Source organism: Rhododendron vialii, chromosome 10a, assembly GCF_030253575.1.
Source record: "Rhododendron vialii isolate Sample 1 chromosome 10a, ASM3025357v1".
Classification (NCBI taxonomy): Eukaryota; Viridiplantae; Streptophyta; class Magnoliopsida; order Ericales; family Ericaceae; genus Rhododendron; species Rhododendron vialii.
The window spans coordinates 4,247,578-4,270,800 of record NC_080566.1 but is presented as its reverse complement, the minus strand read 5'-3'; the positions used below and the strand labels follow the sequence as shown (position 1 = coordinate 4,270,800).

The following is a 23,223-nucleotide window of genomic DNA, read 5'->3' as shown; positions in this document are numbered from 1 at the left end:
AAATTCCTGTACACAGTTTTCAATAAATTATTTATATCTCTCTCCACTCATGATTCGAAAAAAGCCTTCCTTAAAACCCGAACCAAACAAGATAATTTGCATTGCCTAAGTGTTCGCCATGTTTTATACCAATCTTTTTAGTTGGCCAGGAACAGGACGTTAGATTGCTGTAACAAATGCTCTTTACAGTTAATAATTTCTCAGTTAGTAGATAATAGCAAGAGAAGTGATTTTTGCACTCATTTTATACAATCCACACTTCTTTTTTTGTTCTTATTCATATGAATTTACTTTCTTGCCCCTTTTCAATTCACTTTTCCATATGTCCAAGGGCAAAATAGTAAATTCATGTGAATAATGACAAAAAGAGAAAAGTGAATTATAAATAAAGAAGTGTTAATATCATTTTCCGAATTCAAATCACTCAATTAAAGTGGGCCCTTCCGCTCTAACCATTGGACATCTTTTTTGCAACTAGAGACTGCTTTCCAAAAAAAAAAAAAAACAAACACACCACAAGAGACAAACTTTATAATGGACATGCAGAATGATAAAGATGAAGCTATAACCATAAACCCTTTACTATATAGTCAAGTCCTTTGAAATAATACTAATCATAACCCATATATAAACACATTTGAGGGTTATATGTATCTCCTAATAGCCTTCCATGTCCTCCAATCTTTTTTTTGTTTTTGTTTTTGTTTTTGTTTTAGAACAGGCCATTTCTCCAATTACATTAATCGAACAATTACATAGAACACAAACACAAGGGCGATGTAGAACCGAGGCGCATATATAACCAGCGCAAACGTAAGGGCGGTGTAGAACAGAGGCGCAGATATAATCAGTACGAACATAAGGGCGATGTAGAACAGAGACACAGATATAGCCAGCGCAAACGCAAGGGCAATGTAGAACAGGGCGATGTAGAACAGAGGCGCATATATAGCCCGCGCAAACGTAAGGGCGATGTAGAACGGAGGCGTAGATATAACCAGCGTGGGAGCCAGTGGCGCCTCTGGCTCGTGGGGGAAAAAGATCTTGCCCGGGCACTCTTTGGCTATGTACCCGTTCGTAGCGTTGTAGCTGCAATTCATCAAAGCCCCAGTGGTGGAAGCACAGAAAAGAACCTCGTGCAGCTGATACCCACCATTAAAATCACTTTTACATGTTATCTCAGTGATCACATTGATTTGGTTTTGAACAGCTGCAGGGAAATCATTAGAGGAATACGCCTGATTTCGATCAGGTGATAACCCTGAATCAAAAGAGGAAAAAAGTGGGAAAAAAAACTTGGAAGGGAGGTGAGGAGGATTTCACAAAATTATGCCATATTTGCAGATCGTACCTTTGGCAACCCGTAGCAGTTGAAGCAGAGGACCAACTTCTTCCATTACAACTATTGCAGTATCGAAATAGCTTTTAGGGGTCATGCCGTAGAGGCATCTCCCGTGCCTCTTCCACTGTTGGGACCAGAATGCGAAATCATCTCCTAGTAAGTTGGGCCATTCTTCCTCAAGGTCAGATCTCTTGTAATCCACCTGAGAATGAAACCAAAGGAAGAGAGAGGAAGCCAAAGCATTAAACCCGTACGAGTAGTTTATTTTGCCAAAAACTAAACAGAAACATCACTCTATAAAACTCGTTTTTTATTCTGATCGATATTGCTATAGGATAAAGGGTCGAAAACAGATCTCCTCAATAATTTCGGAAGTAAAGATGCAAGATTGCTACCGGTGGAAATTACAGGAAATTATTGCAAAAATAATTTGGGGATGCTCTGTTTTGGTCCCGGGAAAACGTGAACAAACCCAGATGATATATACTATATCTTCCTATTGGTTTGTAGATCTGGATCTCCCCTTTAACAAGAAGAAAAGTAGTCATCTTCCTTAGATACCCTGATTGTGAGGAAGAGCAATAGGTCAAAGAAGGATATATATATATATATATATATATATATATATATATATATAGAGAGAGAGAGAGAGAGAGAGAGAGAGAGAGAGAGAGAGAGAGAGAGAGAGAGTTAACATGGAAGGAAAAACACTCTGTGAGAAAGAAGAACCAGAAAAAACAAATACTACAAATGAAGAGAGAGGAAAAAATTGTACTCCCCAGAGGGTTAAGAAAAGGGGTAGGTAAAATATAAAAAGTGTCTTTTTAAGATTAATTTGGTTCAAAATTTGGAGACGTAGATAAGAATGTTCTAAAGGAGTACTCCTACTGTAAAACAAAAGAATGTTGGTTAATTTAGTTGTACGGACTTCGGTTGTCTGTAACAGATCCCCCTTTGTACAGCGAGGAATCGCTTTGCCAAAACCATCAAATCCCCAGAGGCCATGTATCGTGAATCTTTGGGGAACGGGCCTTTGGCATGGGAAAAAACCAGAGGTTGTTGGGGTGCAAACAGAGTTTGGCCATTGGAGGGCAAGCTTAAAGGAAGCTGGGGTAACTTTTGTTGTGCTGGATGAAGATGGTTGCGGTTTGATGGTGTGAAACAGAGAAAACAGATATATGACAGTGAGGAACTTCTTCATGTTCATTTCCTTCCTCTAAGGTTTCTTGGTTTCTGTGTAAGAAGAACTGGAAGTGTACTACTACTATTCAAAGAGTCAACATTTGTTTGGTACAGTTGCATTAAAGGGTCTCTCTTTTACGGCTTGTTTTTTTCAACTTAACTTGAATTTAATTTAAATTTGAAAATTTTATTTTTATTTAAATTTTTTTTGCATTGATTAGTTTTCGGCCAAACATTTTTTAAGTTATTGATTCGTCTCAACGAGAGGAATCAGAAAAGTAAATTTTTTTTACTTTTTTGCCCATGTATTTTGATAAATAATCACTTTATAGCGCAAAAATGTCTTCTTCTTTTTTTGCTAAAAAGTGATTATTTCTCAAAATACTTGGATAGAAGTAAAAAAAAAAAAATGTTTCCGATTCCTCTCGTCGAGACGAATCAATAACCCACAAAAGTTGGCGCAAAACTAACTAATGCGAAAAAAATTCAAATAAGGACAAAACTCTCAGATTTAAATTAAGTTCAAGAGAACAAGACCTTAGTGAATACTCAATGAATTACTCCCTCCGTCCCAATTTACTTGTCCCAGTTCTATTCTAACCGGATAAAAAAACTCGTTATATCTTTAAATTGGTAATGAATTTTATATCCAATATGGATCTTGTTTGATAGATCTCGATTTGTTCTATAATACAATGTTTTCAAAATTACCTAAAACATTATAAATTACAAGATATAATCAATCGAAAAGTGACCCGAACTCCCAAAAGTAACAATTATATTGGGACAGATGGAGTACTTGTTCGGTTTGCATTTTAAGAAAAGTTTTTAAGTGTAATGAGTTGAAAGAGATAAATAGATAAAATTTATTAGTAACCATGAGTAAAAATTTTGAGTATCTCAAACAAACAAGCCCGAGTGAAGACTATTGCTTTAGAGTTTCAAGTTTCAGGTTCATTTCTGGTGATGGATCAGGTCGACTATTACGTTACCATGTGGTTACAAGAGTGGGTTAAGGGTAGACCCTGCCTTCCTTTTTTTTTTTTTTTTCATTAGCAAAAATAAATTTCATTAACTCATAACACGAAGTACAAAGATAATAAGGGCTTGAGTACACCGGCTTGACCACCCAAGACCCTCTTCTCCCAACCATACGGAGGAAACTGATTTAGGCCCGAGTAAGTTGAGCCCAAATCAGGAGGAAAATCCTAAAATATACCCAACGATTGGTAAGGAGCCAATCCAAACAGACCTAGCTTTTAAGCTAGCTATTTGAATTGGGCTTCTTTGTTACTGTTTGGCAACTAGTGTAGCGTAGCCGATTCGGCTGTCAATTTTTCATGGACAATTCGGCGTTAATCAGAGTCTTGCTAATATTAACCGTCTATTATTCAGATTAAAATCTGAGCTGTCCATCTGCTGAGATGAACGGTCGGATCGATTGCACTACAACACTCCCGAATTTGAGTTTTTAGGCAGGCCTTCGATGATAATCACTTTTTTTTAGTAATGGAGGGTGTCCCGGGCCAATATGTGCGCATACTCGGACTAATCTCTATAGCCTCTTCCAAGCCGTTTCACACACTTATGCGTGAAGTGATCATACTTGGACAGAAACATGTCTAAGCAAATGCCCAATCTGTTTTTTGATTCAGAAAATATCATGAATGTCCGACAACTAATCAAATAGATGGATTGATTATATTGATATGAAATGCTATCAACTTGCTTTCACTGTAATGGATCAACAAGTATAAAACCAAAACCCAAATCACAACATGATTGGCTGATAATCATATTCACAAGCCAGCATTCAATTATTCTGAAATTCATGCTCCCAAAATATTATTCGTGCCTTAAGTGCTGTAATTCTGTTAAATGGTATTGATCCACGACAAAATAGCAGAGATAACAAGCAAAAAGGAAAAACCATGCTATGTACTGATTGAAGAATTTTGTCCTTTGTACATGTACAGTTTGTGACCGAGATCAAGATCACGATTAGGACCCGTCAATATAATTAGATCAAGCTCGGTAATATTACTTACGAATTATACAATCTGTATACTAAACAACATGAACTAGAGATCGGCTCTGATACCACATGTAAGAATAAATAATACACATACCGGTATACGCAGCAGAAATAGGATTGAACTATCCTCTAGTCATTGTTATTCAAGTTTGAACACCGAACACACACGCACTAGATTTAAGTGTCTTCCAACCTATGCATGCATGACTTGAGATGCCTTGATTGATGGATACCATAGGCTACATATTCATGTTAGGTTAGGGATCCTACATCTCCTTAGTCCTTATAAAGACCTTCTAGTTTCCTTCCATCAAAGAAAGCAATTAAACTAGTATAATAATGTAGGTGGGAAAGCCAAAAGCTTCTTAAAACCACCACTTCATCATCAATGGAAGTGGACACTTTCATTAAATCACAATGTGACTAAGTGGGCTCTTAAATATTTCTTACAAAGGATACATATAATAAAAAATAAAACAAGACCCCGGAATTAGTCGAAATATGCGCAAACTGACCCGGGCATCTGGTTATTAAAAAAGGCCAAAAATTTCGTTCTTGAAATAACATAAACATCTTCACAGTTCCAACTTCCCACCACTGGCCCCAAATAAAGAGAGAAAACTTTTCAATTTACGTCTTAGTAATAAGCAACCAATTTCCCCAAAAATTTAAATTTTTTTTTTATTCTGCTTTTCTCGTACACATAGTTGTTAAAAACCTACGATACATGAAACATATTTTACGATTTGTATCGTCTCCTTCGGAGAAAGATACATATCCCATTCTGTATCCTTTTTGTATAGAAATCCTACGATATGATCGTGTATTCTACGATTTATACACGTATCCTAATTCAGTTTGTATCGTACGATTTCTTATTGGGAAAAAGTTGAACCTTATTTCAAGAAGCGGAAACCCAAATGCATTAATTTAAGCCATTTGATCAATCTAATTATGACATTTTCTAAAGTATTTGATAGAAATTCAACCTAATGTAGGGCTTGTATAGAAGAAAGAACCATATTATAATTGTGTATTGCCTGACTTTTCTTTCCCTAACAAAGGGAACAGAAAGTCTTAATGTAATAAGCCCCAGTTGAGAGACTTGAATGTAAGCATAGTGTGTTGGTGTTGTTAGATGTATCTACTTTTTAATTGTATATTAATTTTAATTAACGTTATTCAAGTATAAACTAAATTTAGTATTTGGCACAAGAAAGTTAAATCTAATTAAGTCCAATTGACAAAACCCCAATGTAGAGGATACTATAATTAAAGAAGATATAAATATCTAATTTTTAGAAACTCTAAAATATCTAACTCTAGAAATTCTAGAATATTTTTGTGAAATATCTAGAGGTTTTTTTTTGTGAGAATTAGTCACATGTAGGGATAAGTCCTAGCCATTTTGTACCAAGCCAAAAAAAAGTTTGAGTTGAAGTGTAAGAATACTCCCCTTCCCCACTCTTGTCTTTAGTATACTCGCTCTTCCAAAAATCTTGTCAACCTAAACAATAGAAACTCATACATAGATGTACAACAGTTATATGCACATCAGAGAGAGAGAGAGAGAGAGAGAGAGAGAGAGAGAGAGAGAGGGTGAAGCAATTACTACTAATCACAGTGCATCCACAGAACATGGCGACCAAAGCCAAGGTCTCGACAAGTGCATTTTTTCTGTGGTGGGTCCGGTCCGGTTTTTGAAAAATTGCATGAGATCGAGTATTGCAAAACATGAGCCAAAATCATTTACCAAAAAAAAAAAAAGAGTCAAAATATTGCAAAATAAAAAAGCTAAGAAGAAAAGAGGGAAGGTTTTTGTTTTCTTCCACCAAAAAAAATCCCAAAACAAATTAAGAAATAGATGGGACATGGGAAATATCACACAAAAACCAACATGTTGCAAAACCGAAAGTCAAGAAAAGAGGAAGGATATTTGTTTTATGTTTTACCTCGAAAGCTTGTAGCTTATCTCCACCTTTACAGTGGGGGATTGCTTTGTGATCCTTGTCAAAGCCCCACAACCCATGAAGTGTAAACTGTTGGGGAATGGGCCGTTTACATGAACCCAGAACGTATTCATGCTGGTTGCAAAACAGCATTCGGCCACTAAATTGCAAGCTTATAGTAGGACGGAGTGTAGGTTTTATGTTGTGTTAAGGTAAACAGGCAGAAAAAGTTCACCATCATGAAGACCTACACACACACACACACACACACTCTCTCTCTCTCTCTCTCTCTCTCTCTCTCTCTCTCTCTCTCTCTCTCTCTCTCTCTCTCTCTCTCGGCTTGGTTGGTCTTGGTACAATGGAAACTATTTATATGCTTATGGTAGTGCAACTTGTGGTAAAGGGGGTGGTTGTGCTGCGGTACTGCAACTTGTGTTGCTGCTCTTTAAGAAAGCGTTTTCAAAGTTTCTTTCTTCGGAACCTATAGATAGACGCCTTAAAGGGTGATCTTTGCTAATTCTGGGGTGTTGCTTTTCCTCTGTGAGTATCATGTGTTATGAAAACCATGTTCTTTGATTTGCTAAAAAAATCGTATGGATCTTCTTGTGAAATCACCCACTCCAAAACACTTTTACATTACCTTTTTTTTCCGGTCAAACGGAAAAGATTAGAATTAAGCTAGATGTTCAGAAACCCAAAGAAGTGTCATACGGAAGGAACACAAAAAGGCTAAGAAAACCAACGACTAAGTTCTAAGATGTCCTACACACAAGCAGTCCGCCAGGACGAAGTCCCTAGTAGCTAGGGGAACAGCGATAGCGACGATGAGGTCTTCTTCTTGTTGGGAACCCAAAGGGCCAAGCAATCCGCGGATTGATTGGCTTGACGGTAGATGTGGGCAATGGTAGAACTGGTTTGAGATACAAGACAACGAGCTTCATGACGCTGAGGGTGATCAGGAGGTGGGCCTTCATTATAGAACTTGACTGCCACACTTGAGTCAGACTCAAGTGGTAGGTTTTGGCCATCGGGCTAGCGCCAACATACATACTAGCTAATATATATATTTTTTGGTTTTTCGTTGTTTAAATGCATAGAAAACGTCTAGGTAATCATACGAAGTGAACAAGTGGGTATCTCATTGGATATGAATGTGTAGTTCAAAAAGATCTAAGTTTCTGGAAATCATGGAATACAAGCCCTAAACAGAGTATACATTGGAAAAACGGATTTAGATAACCAATACCGATTCTTTGGGATTTAAGACTTGATTTGGTACGGTAATTTAATAAAAATGTGTGGAGCTAGCACAATATATATCTCTCCTTTGTCATATTACCATTCCGTTGCAGTAATCATTGTCCCAAATTAAGATACCACATGGATAGTCAGAGTCCCAAATCTCCTTCCAGGACCTCCCTAGCTAGTATTCTTCTTAGCCCCCTTTTTTTTGATTTTTTGATCATTTCTTTAGCCACTTTGACTTCCCAAAATGTAGGTCTTGGTAATCACTATCAAACAGCGACTTCTCTTTGGGTCTTGTTGTTCATTTTCAAACAAAATTACCCAGCAGTTTTAGTTGTATTTCGTAAATGCCACTGCAATTAATGTTATTTTGAGTTTCCTATATGAAATTCTGATTAAATCATTTTCACAAGAAGAAAAGAGAATTTTGGGGAAAAACCCGTTGGTCTCTGTCACCCACTCAAAATGAAAAAAAATTCTGCTAGTATCCTTATATATCGTCAATCCTATATATTGTCAATAATTAATCGTGCAATTGCCTCACTAAATTACAACATGCCACTCTTGTATATTATGTGCAAATAAGTAGAGTAATTAGTAAATATCTGTTGTCATTTCGTACATAACCTTCTTTCCATAACTTTGAAAGTTTTGCAATTGTCGATTCATAATTTATTCGTCTTGTTTTTTTTTTTTTTTTAAAAGTCACAGTAATCAACAAGTTTTCGAACTTTAGATTGCTATTTTTTTTTTTTACAAAACCAATTCGTCTCGTTGTTTTTTAAAAGTCACAGATACAACTATATATTTGATTCTTAAATACCTTTCGAGATCAATTGTAAAAATACATACTTTACAATGTACGTACATTGATAAATGTCCAAGTCTTTGTGCCTATTTCAGAGACTTGTGTAAAAAAAATATTACGTTAGTAATTAATTATTTTGCTGGCTAGTAAATGTCCGAGTTAAGTACGTATAATGTTGTGGTGCAGGGGAAGAAGGCTTGAAAGTAAATGTCATAAATACCATTGCATCAGGGCCGGCTCATAAGTTTTGGAGGTCGGAAGCGAACCTTTTGAATGAGGCCACTCTATATTTTTCATACAAAAGTGATCTACAAAGAGTCATAAAAAAAAAAAAACCAATACAAAAGATTTACCATTACAAAATAGAAGCATATAATTATCCCCAAAAAAATGCAATTATTACAATACCTCAAAATCCATCATTTGAAAATTATTCTTCTCGCACTTTTTGCTGCAAACGCACTGATTAAATCTCCATAGTCAAGCTGCTTTACCAACTCCTTCTCGATAGACAACATAGCCAATCCATTTAATTTTTCTTGAGACATGGTTGACAGAAGATAATTTTTGATCAATTTCAACTTTGAAAAGCTTCTTTCCCCTGATGCAACTGTAACCGGTATAGTCAACAATATTCTGTATGCAATCCATGCATTCGGGAAACAACCATCCAATGTCTTCAAGTAATTCAACACATCAATTGGCTTTCTTTTATCGTTTGGCAAAACATTATTCAAAACTTTTAATTCTGAAAATAAATCTCTCCCATTACTATCAGAAAACTCACCACTTTTCAAGAGATCCTCAAGATTGGCACAAGAGGACATCAAACAATTCAAACCCCACATAATATTATTATATTCATCACCATAAATAGAAAATCCTAAAAATTTTACCAATTAGGTCAACTGGTTAAGATAATAAAAAACTTACTTGGTAAAGGTGGAGAGTTGGAGATAGTAAAGGAGAGGCCTCAAGAAATTCCGTGTGCAAGTATTTTCCGTCCACAGTCGTTGGTTGTTGTCTTCCCTCCCCTTCGACTCCTCAAGCATGAAGCGTTTCTAGTTCCTGCCGTACTTACTCCTTATGATCGGCTATATCTTCTTTTTCTTTTTTGATCTTTTTTGATTGGCTATATCTTTCTTGCTAGTTTCTGCCGACCCTTAAGTTATTTTCTTTTTCTTTTTTTTAATGCATTAGTGTTTTTAATGAATAATTTCACAATTTTGGCTTATTTTGTGGCTCCTAAATTTCAATTGGGCCTATTTTGTGTAAAGAAATCTAGTGCAATTTTTTGTGGACCATATATACATACATATATATATATATATATATATAAATTTGGGGGCCCTCGTTTTTAATTTTTTTCGGAGGCCCGAAGCACTCGCTTCCCTCGCCTTGGCTATAATCCGGCTCTGCATTGCATCAAAGGGTCATTTTTGTTTTTTCTTCTATTCCTTTAGAATTACCAAAAGGCTTTTTTTTCTCTTTTCCCAATGCATAGTGTTCGGGTCAACTTATGCACACCTTAGACTAGTCTCTACATCCCCTCCATAGCCTTTTCATACTCTTACGCGTGGGATGAGGTGGCCCCAAGAGCTGCTGGTAAGGAGAATCGAACCTGTGATCTAAGATGTGAGCTGTTGAAGACTCAAGGATGTTATTTACACACTTAGACGCCACTCTCACCCGAGTAGGGGTCACGAACGGGCTTGGCAGCTCTGCGGATCGATTTCGGATTTGGAATTGGTCTACCCGACTGATCGGGTTGGATTGTGAGTTCGGACCAAACCCGACCCAGACTGACCCGCGCACACCCCTTTGATAGATGGATATAGTAGTGTATTAGTGTTACTATATGTTTCCTTTCAAATACGAGTATGTTGGGCAGATGATGACTAATAATTTGAGGTTGTAAATATTCAAGTTTTATGTTTAAATCAAAGAAAATAAAACTTCTTAATAATTGAAAGTATACATTAAAATTTGATTATTTTGTGTGTTATGAATCCCGTGCACGGGTTTGCTGCTAGTAGTATGGTATAGATAGTATAGTATAGAGTATAGATAGATGGCTTAATTTCAAGACACCCCCTTAATTATTACTTTTTACTTGTAAATAAAATTACTTAGAAAAACAAATGGGAAATGATATTGGCACTCTAAAAATTGATGCAGACACTCTAAAAAATAAAGGAAAGTGGCTTTGAAGTTAAATTGATTTTGGAGGGCCAATATCATTTCCCAAACAAATACTCTAATTATTTTACTTGTAAATAAAATTACTTAGAAAAAAGTTTACTAGAATTGAGGCCAGCGTCACATATACATACAAATATCAACACAAAAGGGTAATAAAGGTTTTTTCACTCACCAAAAGGATGAAAACATAAGCACGAAAAATGGGGGAGATGAATTCTTACATGTATGCCTATTTAGAATGAATATTTAATTACTCCTATTTTTTAAGAGCCTGGAAACACCCCAATTAGCGTGAGATTCAGGGGTAATAATGAGAATAGAAGGGACACTTTGGATCAACGATCGTAGTCGCCCGACTCGCTCTTACTTAAACCAACTCTAAACTCAACCCAACGCGGGAACTCAAAATTGAAAAAAGAAACGAGAGAGAGAGAGAGAGAGAGAGAGATCAGGACTCAGGAGAAGCGAGAGAGAAATCAGGAGATCGTCATGGATGGTACTCTCTCCGTCCCTAAATGCTTGGCACTTTCATGCTTTTTATTGTCCCATATTATTTGTTCATTTTGAAAAGTCAAAAGCAAAATATGGTAAATTTCCTATGTTACCCTTTTCTTTTGGGCACCAAATTTCAAATTCAAATTTTTAAGTACTATTCAAAGTACACTAGAAGGGTAAGATTGGACACTTGATTTTTGCACAATACAATAATATTTGTTCCTTAAAAGTTAAAATTCCTAAAAGTGCCAAACATTTAGGGACGGAGGGAGTAATACATTGCTTAATCGCCTCCAGTTTCCTATAATTAAGCTTGATTCTGGTTTCTACAGTTATGTTTCTACTGATTTAGGATTGAGGTTATAGATTGCTCAAATCACATTGATTCGAATTTCCTAAAATTATGCTCGATTCTTTGATGCTGTAATTGTGTTATAATATTATATGATTGACGTTTCTGATTTGTTGTTTCCTTGTAAGGCAATTATGTCGGTAAATTTCCTATAATTATGCGTGTTTTCTTGTTTCTTCTATAATTGTGCTAATTTGATATTATGATTTTACGCTTCTTATTCATTGCTCAATCGAATTGAGTTCCCTATGATTATGCTTGATTCTTGTTTCTATACTTGTGTTTCTACTTTTACTCTACTGAAAATTGAGGAGGATTTAGGTTATACATTCCTCATCTCACATTGCTTTGAATTTGCTATAATTATGCTTGATTCTTGATTCTGTAATTGTGTTAATTTGATATGATTGACGTTTCTGATTTGTTGCTTCCTTGTAAGACAACAGATTGGTTCAAACGTACTGTAATTTTGCTTGATTCTTCTTTATATAACTGTGTTAATTTGATATGACTGAGGTTTCTGATTTGTTGTTTCCTTGTAATGCAATCACATCGTTCATCTTTCCTAGAATAAAGCTTGTGATTCTTGTTTCCATAATTGTGTTAATTGAATATTCTTTCTGGTTCAAATCTGTTGTTTCCTTCCAACTCAACCACATTGGTTCGAAAATCTGTAATTATGCTTAGTTTGTTGTTCCTATAACTGTTTTAATTTGATAGGATTTAACCTCAATAACTGGTGTCCTTTATCTGATATGATTTAATGTTTTTTCATTAGATGTAGAAGCTGCTATGTCATTATTGAGTTCACCATTCTCCCACCATTCTGCTATGTCACTATTAGCTGTTCATCGGATTTCTTTATTTGGTTATGCTACTAGATAAGGCTTGTTGAGTTTTGCAAGTTTGGTTTTAGGGATATAGTGTTTTAGTAAATACAGAGGAGGCAGGTACCTTATTTGTCACCAATTATCACCGTGGCAAGTATTAAAAATCGAGTCACCATTTCTCAAAAATGGTAACGTGGGCGAGAATTCGCCACGATGTTAGAATAAGTAATTTGTAATCTTCTAGAATAATGTAAAATAAGTATTTAAATATCTAAGTTTAAAATAATTAGAAGTGTGTAGAAGTAATAATTACTAGAAGATATTTGTATGGATAGGACTAGATAGTTCTAGAAGAAGCTTGAAAGATGTTTGTAATTAAGCACATGGGTTAAAACTAGAAAAATCAAGAAGATAGGAGATATTTATAATGCACATGTGCTTATCTCTAGTAGCTAGAAAATTCTAGAGAATTGGATGTCCTCTATAAATAGACCTTTCTTGTACTCATTTTGTGTAATGAAAAATTCAAGCCTTTCACAACTTGTTCTTGTAACATCTCTCACCCATCCTTTCTTTACAAAATTCCACTCTCTTGTCCAAATTACTTCAAAATCTAACTAAGCACCCCAACACACAAAACGTAGGACTTGAAAGTGGAGACAACTTATGCACTTCATCATAACAAAAAGAGATTGCGTAGAATGGTTCAAAATGGAGAAGTGGGAGATGGAGTGAATAGGAGGATGACTACAATTGAAGTTCTACGTTATCAAAAGATGGCTGTAACAGAGGATTATGAGGCTGCTCGACTCGGCCTCATTGACATACTTAGGCAATTCAACTACAACAACGAGATTACTCTCGTAGATCCGGTTGATGTTTGGTCGCTTGATTATGCGAGGAAGTATGCTACAGACCCTGCTGCACCCGGTGCACCTGCCCAGCCGCCTTTGATGATGAGGTACCATCTAGGTACCTCATCAGGTATATACAACAGAGAGGAGATGCTGTTCGTCTCAAATCTCCTTGAGCAGCCAATTATGATTCCAGAAGTTGGTCAACTTTTAATGTTGCCAGCTAACATGTAAAGAACTTGTAGGAGATGGATGGAAATTGGTTAATCCATTAAGCCAAGCTACTTATGTTGGGAGAGTCTCGAGAATGAAACAAGACTCTCTTTGTATGTCACAGCCTCAATTGCGAAAAATCTCTTGACATTTCTCCACAACGTCCCTAAGAGATAAGAAGTAAGAACCTTTGTAGTTTGGGTTTTCAGCTCGCTAGATACTACGCGTCCCATAATCATCATAAAGAATTAAATCGCGACTTTTTTTTTTGTTCCATATCCCCAACAGTGTATCAATTCTGCCTTCAATAATAAGTATAAAGCTTAGTCCAATTCGCCTCATTCCCATATCCATTCATTCTCCATATTGCAGTCTCATAATTCTCACAAGGGAGAATCACAGCCAGTGACTCATTCCACACTGTGAAAACCACAGAGAACAAAAAAATAGTTGTAGCAAAAATCGGATAAGGGTGTCATTCGGAACACTTCATCAGCCATGTCGAATGGGATAACAATGTCCCTCTGATCCATCCAATTATCACCCCACCAATAATAAACTCCATTAGTGTAGGTTACTGATGAATATTTTTTCCATATATCAGCTGGCAAACCCACATTATTGATTGATCTTCCTCCAAGAATTTGTGCTTAGGTTATATATCTCAATATGGTTGTGAAAAAATGATTTAATCAGAATTTCATATAGGAAACTCAAAATAACATTAATTGCAGTGGCATTTACGAAATACAACTGAAACTGCTGGGTAATTTTGTTTGAAAATGAACAACAAGACCCAAAAAGAAGTCGCTGTTAGATAGTAATTAGCAAGACCTACAGTTTGGGAAGTCAAAGTGGCTAAGAAATGATCCAAAAAAAATTGGCTAACAAGAATACTAGCTGCATATCAAAAAAAAAAAAAAAGAATACTAGCTAGGGAGGTTCAGGAGGCACACCCCCCGTACGCTATCGTAGAAGGTTATGGTACGCAATCCCCTTGTTTCTCTTCATAACAGAGAAATGAAAGCATTTGCAATGTACACAGGGTAATATGCAGTTTCTGCACCAACAAACTGAGCACTGAATTGATAAGGGTTTATGTTGAAAGCTCTGTTCTTGAACCCAAATCAAGGGGACAGGGAGAAATAGAGAGATAGAGTTCATAATCTTCCTCACAACAAATCTATCTAATAATATGAACAATCTCTGATGTGATATTCATGCAAATAAAGTTCATAAACGGGTTCCCTTTTTTGTGTCTATGACTACTTTGAACATCTCTTCTTACGGAATCCTGCAACTAAAGAAATCAAGGATCTTCCTAAACCTGGACATGTAATCTTTTTTTTTTTTTTCGGCAAGTGTAATTCTTTGCGGCAAGAAGTAATTCTAAGTGGCCAAGAGTAATTTTTGGTGGCCAAAAGTAATTTCTCGCGGCTAAGAGTAATTTTTTCGCGGCCATGAGGAATTTTTGGTGGCCAAGAGTAATTTTTAGCGGCTAAGTGTAATTCTGCGCGGCCATGAGTAATGCTACACCGCCATGGGTAATTCTTCGTAGTTAGGTGTAATTCTGCACGGCCAAGAGTAATTATTCACAGCTAGGTGTAATTTTTTGCGGTCAGGAGTAATTATTTGTGGCCAAAAAGTAATTCTGCCTGAATTGATGTCAGGTTCAGTTAAGTTTTGGTTTTGGTTTTGGTTTTGACTCCAGGACTAATGACCAAGAGGTAATGAGATTGGAACAAACTAATGAACGAGACTATAAATCTGACAATATTGAGTTATAGTACAAATTCTTGGAGAAAGATCAATAACGTGTAGCCAGCTAATATACTCAGCAAATATGCACTAAGGACCTACATATTAACATATATACGCCCACGTCATGATTCTTGTTGGAGGCCCCTTTGACGAATTTTATCAATGGTGGGGAGGGGTATTAAACGAGTACCCAAGGGTTGTGGGGACTTTGTAATCTCTTTTGACATGCGTGATGAGGTGTCTTTCAGATGACACCCTTGCCCCAAATTCGGCGTAACCATTACTACGTGTGCAGTTTTCACATTGTGGAATGAGTCACTTGCTGCGATTTTTCATTGTCATGGCGAATGGTCACTTGCTGCGATTTTTCATTGTCATGGCGAATGGACTGAAAGATGGAGAATGATTGGATGTGGGAATGAGGCAAACTGGACCAAGCTATATATACCATCAAACCTTTTCTGGGCATAATTGACAAACCGATGGGAATGAGGAACAAGCCGACAGTGGACACGTAGTATGTCTCAACTTGAAAACTCATACGACGAAAGTTCTTATCTCTGAGAGACATTCTAAGAGAAATGACTATGGATTCTTGGAAATTGGGGTTGTTACATACAACGAGAATTTAGTCTATTAGAGTTTAGTTATCATGCAGATCACCATCGATGCTGCAGTTGGTTCTTGGAAAACTACAAATTTACACTCCAATAGTTAGGCCTAAATTACAATTAAATCTCTGATGTTTGAATTGGGCTATGCAATCCTGGAACTTAGGTCAAGTTCTAACTACACTTTTCATTCAAATTACTCTCAACATGTACTATGTGTACCCCTCATTCGATAGATACATTTCAGAAAATTTTATTTTTTCAGCAAACTTCAAACTTTAAATTTTCAGTGTTTGGTTGACACATTGAAAATATTTTCAGAAATCACAAAATAGCATAGAAAGTAAGAGGGAGAGGGGGAGAGAGAGCGAGATATCTAAGAATAAGGAAATTGAACATGAGCCACGACTGACAATCGAGAAAACTATTTAGTGAAAATTGTAGTAGAAGAGAGCGAGCGAGTTCATTTTAGAAAATAACTTAAGAAAAATTTAAGGGCAACTCATTTCCATCCAATTGATGAATAATAGTTTGCATGTAAAATATTTTCCACATTTTTTATACAACCAAACACCGGAAAATAGCTAAAACATTTTATCGGAAAACATTTTACACCCAAACAAACACGGATAATCAATCTTCCTAAAAAAATTCATCAATAACCATAACTTAGAAGCTAAATATTGCACCAGCATCAACAACTAAAACCCATATCCAAATAACCAGAAGAATCAGAAGAAAACACAGACACAGACCCCAAAAACCAAGAACCAAAAAGCCAAAACTTAAAAGCATATCGACCTGGAACTCAGAACTAGAAACCTATAGCCCAAATCAGAACCTGAACCGGATCGGAAAAGAAAAACCCAGGAACCCGGAACCTGAAATTGGAACCTAGAAAAAGAACTCCAAAATTGAAACCCGAAAACAGCTTTCCAAACATTGAAACCAGATAGTAAACCCAAATCTACCAGAGGCCAGTATCACAGTTCTGACAGTTCAGAGAGGAGGGAGTTTCCAGAAAGAATTAGAGAACTCAGCTTCTCCTTTACCCAGGTCCAAAAACTTGTCTCACGATTCATTCCATATTACAAGACTCCAACCAGACAAAAAAAATAAATAAATAAACGAAATTAAAACAAACAAGTCTTCATTACTTAATAATTACTATTCAGAGTACCACTAAACTAGCTCCTGGTGGTAGTTTTGCTTCCAACAGCCTAGCACACTTTCTACCACTTTCTAAAGCCTCAATTTTCATGATCCAGTCTGGGTGGTCAAGGTAAATTACCAATTTATCAAGGGAGACAGCAATCTCAAGCAAGTGTGAAGCAAGCTCAAGGTCCTTGGCATGCCCAATAAAGCCAACCAACTCCACCACTTTAAGGCATTGGTGCTGAAATCTAGAAGATGCCTGTGCCCGTGCATGTTCAACTACATTGAACTTGGGCTCGTACGGCTTCTCGTCCGATGATGATGATGACGACGACGATAACCATGATTTTGATGATGATGACTGTCACAATTAAAGAGCCATAATTGTGATTTTTCTCAAAAAACAAAAGGATGATAAAGGAAACAACAAGCTTATGTACGAGTAAGATACAGTGCAATGTCGTACCTTCTTGAACTTGTAAGACTATCCCCACGTATACTGCCAGAAAGAAGGTAATCGAATCAGAAGGAATTTTTTGCAACTAGAAAGATCGTTGTGATGTTTAAGTGTACAAAATGAAGTTTAACACTAAGACAAAGATTTGCATGACACAAGTAACCCGAGCTGAATAAAGAGCGAGCTAAGTAATCCATTTAGTCCAAAGCCCAAAGCCTTTCAATCAAATTTTTACTAGTAGAATATCTTCATGTGTCAAACACTTATATATTACAAGATGCCTAGGGGTTTAAGAGCCCAAATGCCATACAAGGAAGAGAGATGAGCCCATGGTCCCTAAAATCCCTCATCAAATACTTCACATCTGCATTAGCTAACCAAACTACCTCCATCCATAATCCCTTTCCCGCATGGTAACATGCACCTGATACTTTCTTATTTTTAAAAAAGCTAGCAATAAACCAATTTTGCGAGTCCCTTCAGTGAAGTATCCCGAAATCATTATGATCCCCTTCCACAGAAAATCTGCCAAACTCTTTAGCATCTACAGGAATTACACAGCAACAAACTTTGTAGTGATAAATGTCTCTTTAAGGATTCTTTGTATATAAAGGGACAATCATTATGACTTGACAACATAAAAATTTCACCTTGGTAATCACTTGGAAAAGTAGTCTCCTAATACAAACGTGAAATGTGTAGCTTTGCCCAAGAAATAAATTAAATCCTAGTTTACGAAATGAAACCATAAAAAACAGATCCGAAAGTTACGAAAGTTAACTCCGAGGTAAGAGTACTCAACTCGCATTGCAAATCTCGATAATGAAGGGCATGCCTTAATCAAGCAAGTGTAGTTGACAAGGCTAACTCCAAGTATGGCATGCGTTTGCAATTCCAACTGCTACAGTCGGCATAATTGTGGAAATTCTCGGGGAAAACTTCTAAAGGCTATAGAAACCTGATCAAATAAAGGCACCCACAAACCTTTAATTGTGATTGAGAACATGAATAATGCTAGAATTCCAATACAATTTGGCTTACATACTAACCTTGGAATAGAATTTCATCTCGAGCCTCTCTAGCTGTTGTAGACAGCTCGAATCCAGGTGATCTTTGTACATTAAAGATTCACAATAACTGCCATCGATGGAGAACTTTGCAAGAGCAGGAGCATTTGTAAGCAAAGATGTATGCATTGCCCATTATATGAAATTGACACGAGATTTACAGCACAAATTTCCAAAACTCTCAAACATATGCATTGGTAGATCTCCAAGGACTTCAATTTGAGTGATACACCAACAACTTTTAGATTCTGAAGCTGATTTGACAACGTGACATGCAATTCTTCCAGAAGAGGACAATTGGCCAGAAAGTTCTCAATAACCTCATCGGTGACATTAACATATATGAGACGGAGGGTTGTAAGGGAAGAAAAGCCAACAGAATCAACAGCCCGGGTCATGCAGCCATACGACTGCATGTCTTGTACAGTATTTGAACTTGACAGGAACTTTTCCAAGCTTGGAAATGTATACATTCTGCGCCATCCTCCAACGTCTTTCAAGTCCAATTCAAAGGTTTTAACTCCCTTTTCAAATGCAAACTTAATCCAGCTATCGACATGATGATAATAACTAGGTTTCAACCGATGACGAATTATAAACTTGTCTACAAATGGACCCTGGTGTAGTTTCAAAACCTGATTAACCCACCTTGCATATGCAGAACTTCGGATCCTTACATCATCCATTCGCACACCCCTGGAATATTCCCAAGCATCAAATTCCAACCTACGAGTGATAAATGTTCACAAGTATCTCCATTTACGTGAGAGGACACTAGTTCTTCCTGCTTCCTTATGTGTCAAAAGAGAAAGAATGGCAACCAGGATGTCCTCTGGCAATTGACTAATCCAATCCTCTCCGCAAATCTCCTTCTTGCCAAAATTATTGCAAAAAAAAAAAAGAAAAAAAAAAGAGAGATGTAAATAAAAGAAGAAGTACATGAAGTATTGAGTCTGTGACATTGCTGAACAGGAAACATATTAGTATTTCAGAAGTCAAATGTTTTACCACACTACTAAACCCTAAGCACAAAAGTCCAAGACAAAAGCAAAAGAAAACCAAAACATTACGAGAAGCACCCGTATTTAAGTAGAATAATGAAGAATTAAAAAATTATGTTTCAGAATACAAGCCGTCACCTTGTTTTGCCCAGAACAAGGGGCAGGATGATGCTTCAATTTTGCCACTTTATTGAGTGACCTATGCTTTGTTCTCTCGCCGCCTATGATATATCCACAAACAGTGCGTAACATAAAGATCATCAATCAGCCATAATAATAAGGTTTTCTTAACAGCACATAGGGAAAGAAATCCGAAGATCACTACCACTGACTATCCTACACTAACCAATTGCAGTTAATTGTTGCTTTTGCTCATTTTCTGCTGCATGTCCCGCCATCCCCTGATTATAAATAAAGTCCTTCCTTTTTGTAACTAAAATAATTTACTTTTCACTCGTTAATCGGCAGAAGAAGAACTACCAGGGTGAAAAGAAGGAACAGAAAACCACACACACACACACACACACACACACAAAAGTCAGATAACTCTCATAGATCACGTCTCAATTTTCCACCCGATCTGCGTAAATTCGGAACTTTTGCCAATAGGCTCAACATCTGAGATATGGGGTGGAAAAAAGATTATTTATTTATTTATCTCAAACTCTGGAAAAGAAAGAAGAAGATTTTCTAATCTAAATACTCCACGAAAACTCAATTGATTTACCAGAGAGTGCATTACCTCTGTTGTAGTAGTTTCCCCTATTCTCCATAGCGTCAGATCTCTGGCATACACAAAATTGTTAAGCATACGCATATATATAGAGAGAGATCTCCCTGTCCGACCCCAATCCGGACAGGGATCCGTCTCCTTGAAGAATAGAACGAACAGTCACTATATGCCAGTGTCTAGGTTGTCGGAAAAATTTCAAAATAAGCCCTGATCTTTCAACAAAATGTTAATTCCCCACCTTGTCACTCTGTTAGTATCAATTAGAACCCTCACCCAATCTCCCGTCCAAAAACTAACTAACGGATGTGCTTACCTGATCTTTGTGTGGGTCACCTGGCCTTATTGTAGATAGGGCTGTAAATGAATTGAGCCGTTCGTAAACTGTTAGAGGCTCGACTCGGTAAAGGCTTGTTCGAGTTCGATTCGTCTACTAAATGAACTGAACCTGAACCTCAATTTTAGGCTCGTTTCATAAATGAGCCGAGCATGAACACAATAGTATTTGGCTCGAGTAGGCTCGCGAACCTGAAGTATATGTGTATATCATGGGGATTTTATATAGTTATATAGTGAAAATTTTAAAACTTGTACAAGTCTAAACGTTTACATTTACTAAAAATTTACTTATGTATATGTTTTTATCATTTTATATGTATATAAACATATTTATGTACATAATGAAAAATTTATTCGTAGTTTTAGACCGTATGAGAACATAAAAATATGATATTATTGGATCGTTAAGACTCGAGAACAAGCTCGAGTTCGTCCCAAACCTGGGCAAGCTCGGTTCGAGTTTGGCTCATCATAATTTTCATTGAGTTCGGCTCGAGTTCGAGTTCACTAAAAAACTTAATGAACAAATTTGAACATTCTAATATTCGGTTCAATTCGGCTCGTTTACGGTCCTAATTGTAGACCATGCCAGTTGTAATTTACTACGGTACTTATACAAAGTACCAGCTGTTAGCGTTTGGACAGGAGATTGGGTGACGGTTCTAATTGATACCGAGGGAGTGACAAGGTCGGGGATTAACATTTATTGAAAGTCAAGTGTGTATAGGACATTGAGTTAAAATGTAGGGGTTATATTGAGATTTTCCCCTTGGTTCTAGGGTTGGCAATGGGACGGGTAGAGGTGGATACCACTATCTCCGTCCCCGATCCCCAAATCCAAATCCAAATCCAAATCCATCCCATCCCCGTCGGGAAATTATTTTTACCCTCCATCCCCTCCCCAAATGAGGAAGGGGGCTCCCCGTGGGGAATCGGGAATCCAACTGGAACCACAGGCAAAATCGGTATTTTTAATCCGGTATCCCTCCTGCAGCAAGACGCCAAGAACAAACAACACATGCAAAGCTCTTTAAAGCTTCGTTTCTTAATCTCTCAACACGACGCTATTTCATGAGTTTCTGACGTGAACAATATTTATCAGATGTGAACAATATTTATCTGACTAGAACTATCGATTTGAGCTCTTTTTTCTACTAATCTTCTATCTGTGGTAAGTAAATTCAATTACTTTTATGTTAATTGACAGTGAAATTTAGTTTCTTTCTTTCTTCCTCACTTATGTATATATAGTACTCCTATATAATTTTTATTTATGTATATAACTTATTTATTATATATACACACACACACACACACACAAACGGGGCGGGGCGGGGATGGGGCGAGGACAGACTCATATCCATCCCCTACCCGTTCCCCATTTTTTTTTTAAAATTATCCCCATCCCCTACCCGATCCCCGAAAAATCCCCAATTCATTTGGGACGGGACGGGACGGGGCGGGGCGGCCGGGATTGCCATCCCTACTTGGTTCTCCGTGGCCCTATGAGTCTAGAGCGGCAAAAGAACGGATTTGGGTGGATTTGGACTAATTGAAACGGATTATGAGTTGAATATAGGTGGGTCAATTAAAGGTTAATAGTAGACGGGTTAAAATGGATTGGGTTAAATATGGGTCAAGTCATACCCAATTCACCCAACCCGACCCGTTCTCCATTTTCTCGCCGTCATACAACCAGGAAAACCCCTGGCATTTTTATTTTTTTTTTCCTGCTTGGTTCCTCAAAAAGCAAATGAGTAAAATAACAGTTTGAATTTTTTATTCTTTTGATCCAGTGCATTTTATGGGCTGAAGAGTAGGAGGTTCTAAGCTGTAGGATCAATGTCCATGCTTTGTTAGAACTGAATTTTGCTTTTGGTTGTATTTTTTTCCTTGCATTTAATATAATTGAGATTATCTTGCTCATAAATAAATAAATAAAACAGAGTTACAGAGCCAAGATAGGTTGCTTAATCTTTTTTTTACGTCCGGGCATAATTTTTTAAATTTCTTTCCACCATATTATAGAGTTCGTGAAGTATTTTAATTTGGTGTAACGAAATTTTAAAAATGATGATTGAAAGTACTTTTTTTTCAATTCAAAAATTGCACGACTTATCATAAGAGCAGACAATTGGGGATAGAGGAAGTAGAGGGTGTTTGGAAACCTATTTTTTGGCTTTTCATTTTCAGCTTTTTGATTTTTTGGCTTTTTGGATTATGGCCAGAATATATTTTTAGTATGGTAGGAGTGTTTGGGAGATCTGTGCAGAATGTATTTTGAAATGTAGTAGTATTTGGTAAATGATTGTCGAAAATGAATTATGGGTTGGATTTTTACCATATTGCCCTTTGTCTTTATTACTTTGTCGAAAATGAAGGAAGGAAAGTGGGTATTTTGGTAATTGACCACAGAATCCGAAAATGCAAAAATGTGAAAATCACCTCTAGACCTACTTCTGGGTTTTTGCCTCTAAACCCAAAAACCGAAAATCCATTCTCAAAATGGGATGCCAAACACCCAAAATGGGAAAATGAGAATCCGAAAATGCAAAAATTAAGTTTCCAAACACCCCTGTAGTATATAACAGGTGA

At 36.8% G+C, this 23,223-nt stretch overlaps 1 protein-coding gene and 1 long non-coding RNA gene across 5 annotated transcripts; both read right to left on the bottom strand.

Annotated features, from left to right (window-relative positions):
• Positions 1-548: 548 nt before the first annotated feature.
• LOC131304137 (uncharacterized) lies at positions 549-2,039 on the bottom strand. The gene is made up of 2 exons (XM_058331264.1): positions 1,352-2,039; positions 549-1,261 (listed from the first exon to the last, which is right to left on the bottom strand). Exons 1-2 carry the CDS (start codon positions 1,434-1,436, stop codon positions 735-737), a joined length of 612 nt encoding a protein of 203 aa, XP_058187247.1. The 5' UTR covers positions 1,437-2,039; the 3' UTR covers positions 549-734.
• Positions 2,040-16,906: 14,867 nt separating this feature from the next.
• Positions 16,907-20,413, bottom strand: LOC131304231 (uncharacterized). Of its 4 annotated transcripts, none has more exons than XR_009192332.1 (6): positions 20,302-20,413; positions 19,906-19,992; positions 19,698-19,780; positions 18,541-19,430; positions 17,501-18,449; positions 16,907-17,395 (listed from the first exon to the last, which is right to left on the bottom strand). It is a non-coding gene; the product is annotated as an uncharacterized LOC131304231 (long non-coding RNA). The 4 variants fall into 4 exon arrangements; XR_009192333.1 differs by lacking the exon at positions 20,302-20,413 and having other exon boundaries at positions 17,501-17,533; positions 18,273-18,449; positions 19,906-20,063; XR_009192334.1 differs by lacking the exon at positions 20,302-20,413 and having other exon boundaries at positions 19,698-19,763; positions 19,892-20,068.
• Positions 20,414-23,223: the final 2,810 nt, after the last annotated feature.

Coding starts and splice junctions, on each gene's coding strand:
- LOC131304137 (XM_058331264.1), bottom strand. CDS start 1,436: ATGACCCCTAAAAGCTATTTCGATACTGCAATAGTTGTAATGGAAGAA. Junction 1,262..1,351: donor ACTGCTACGGGTTGCCAAAG/GTACGATCTGCA, acceptor CTTTTGATTCAG/GGTTATCACCTGATCGAAAT.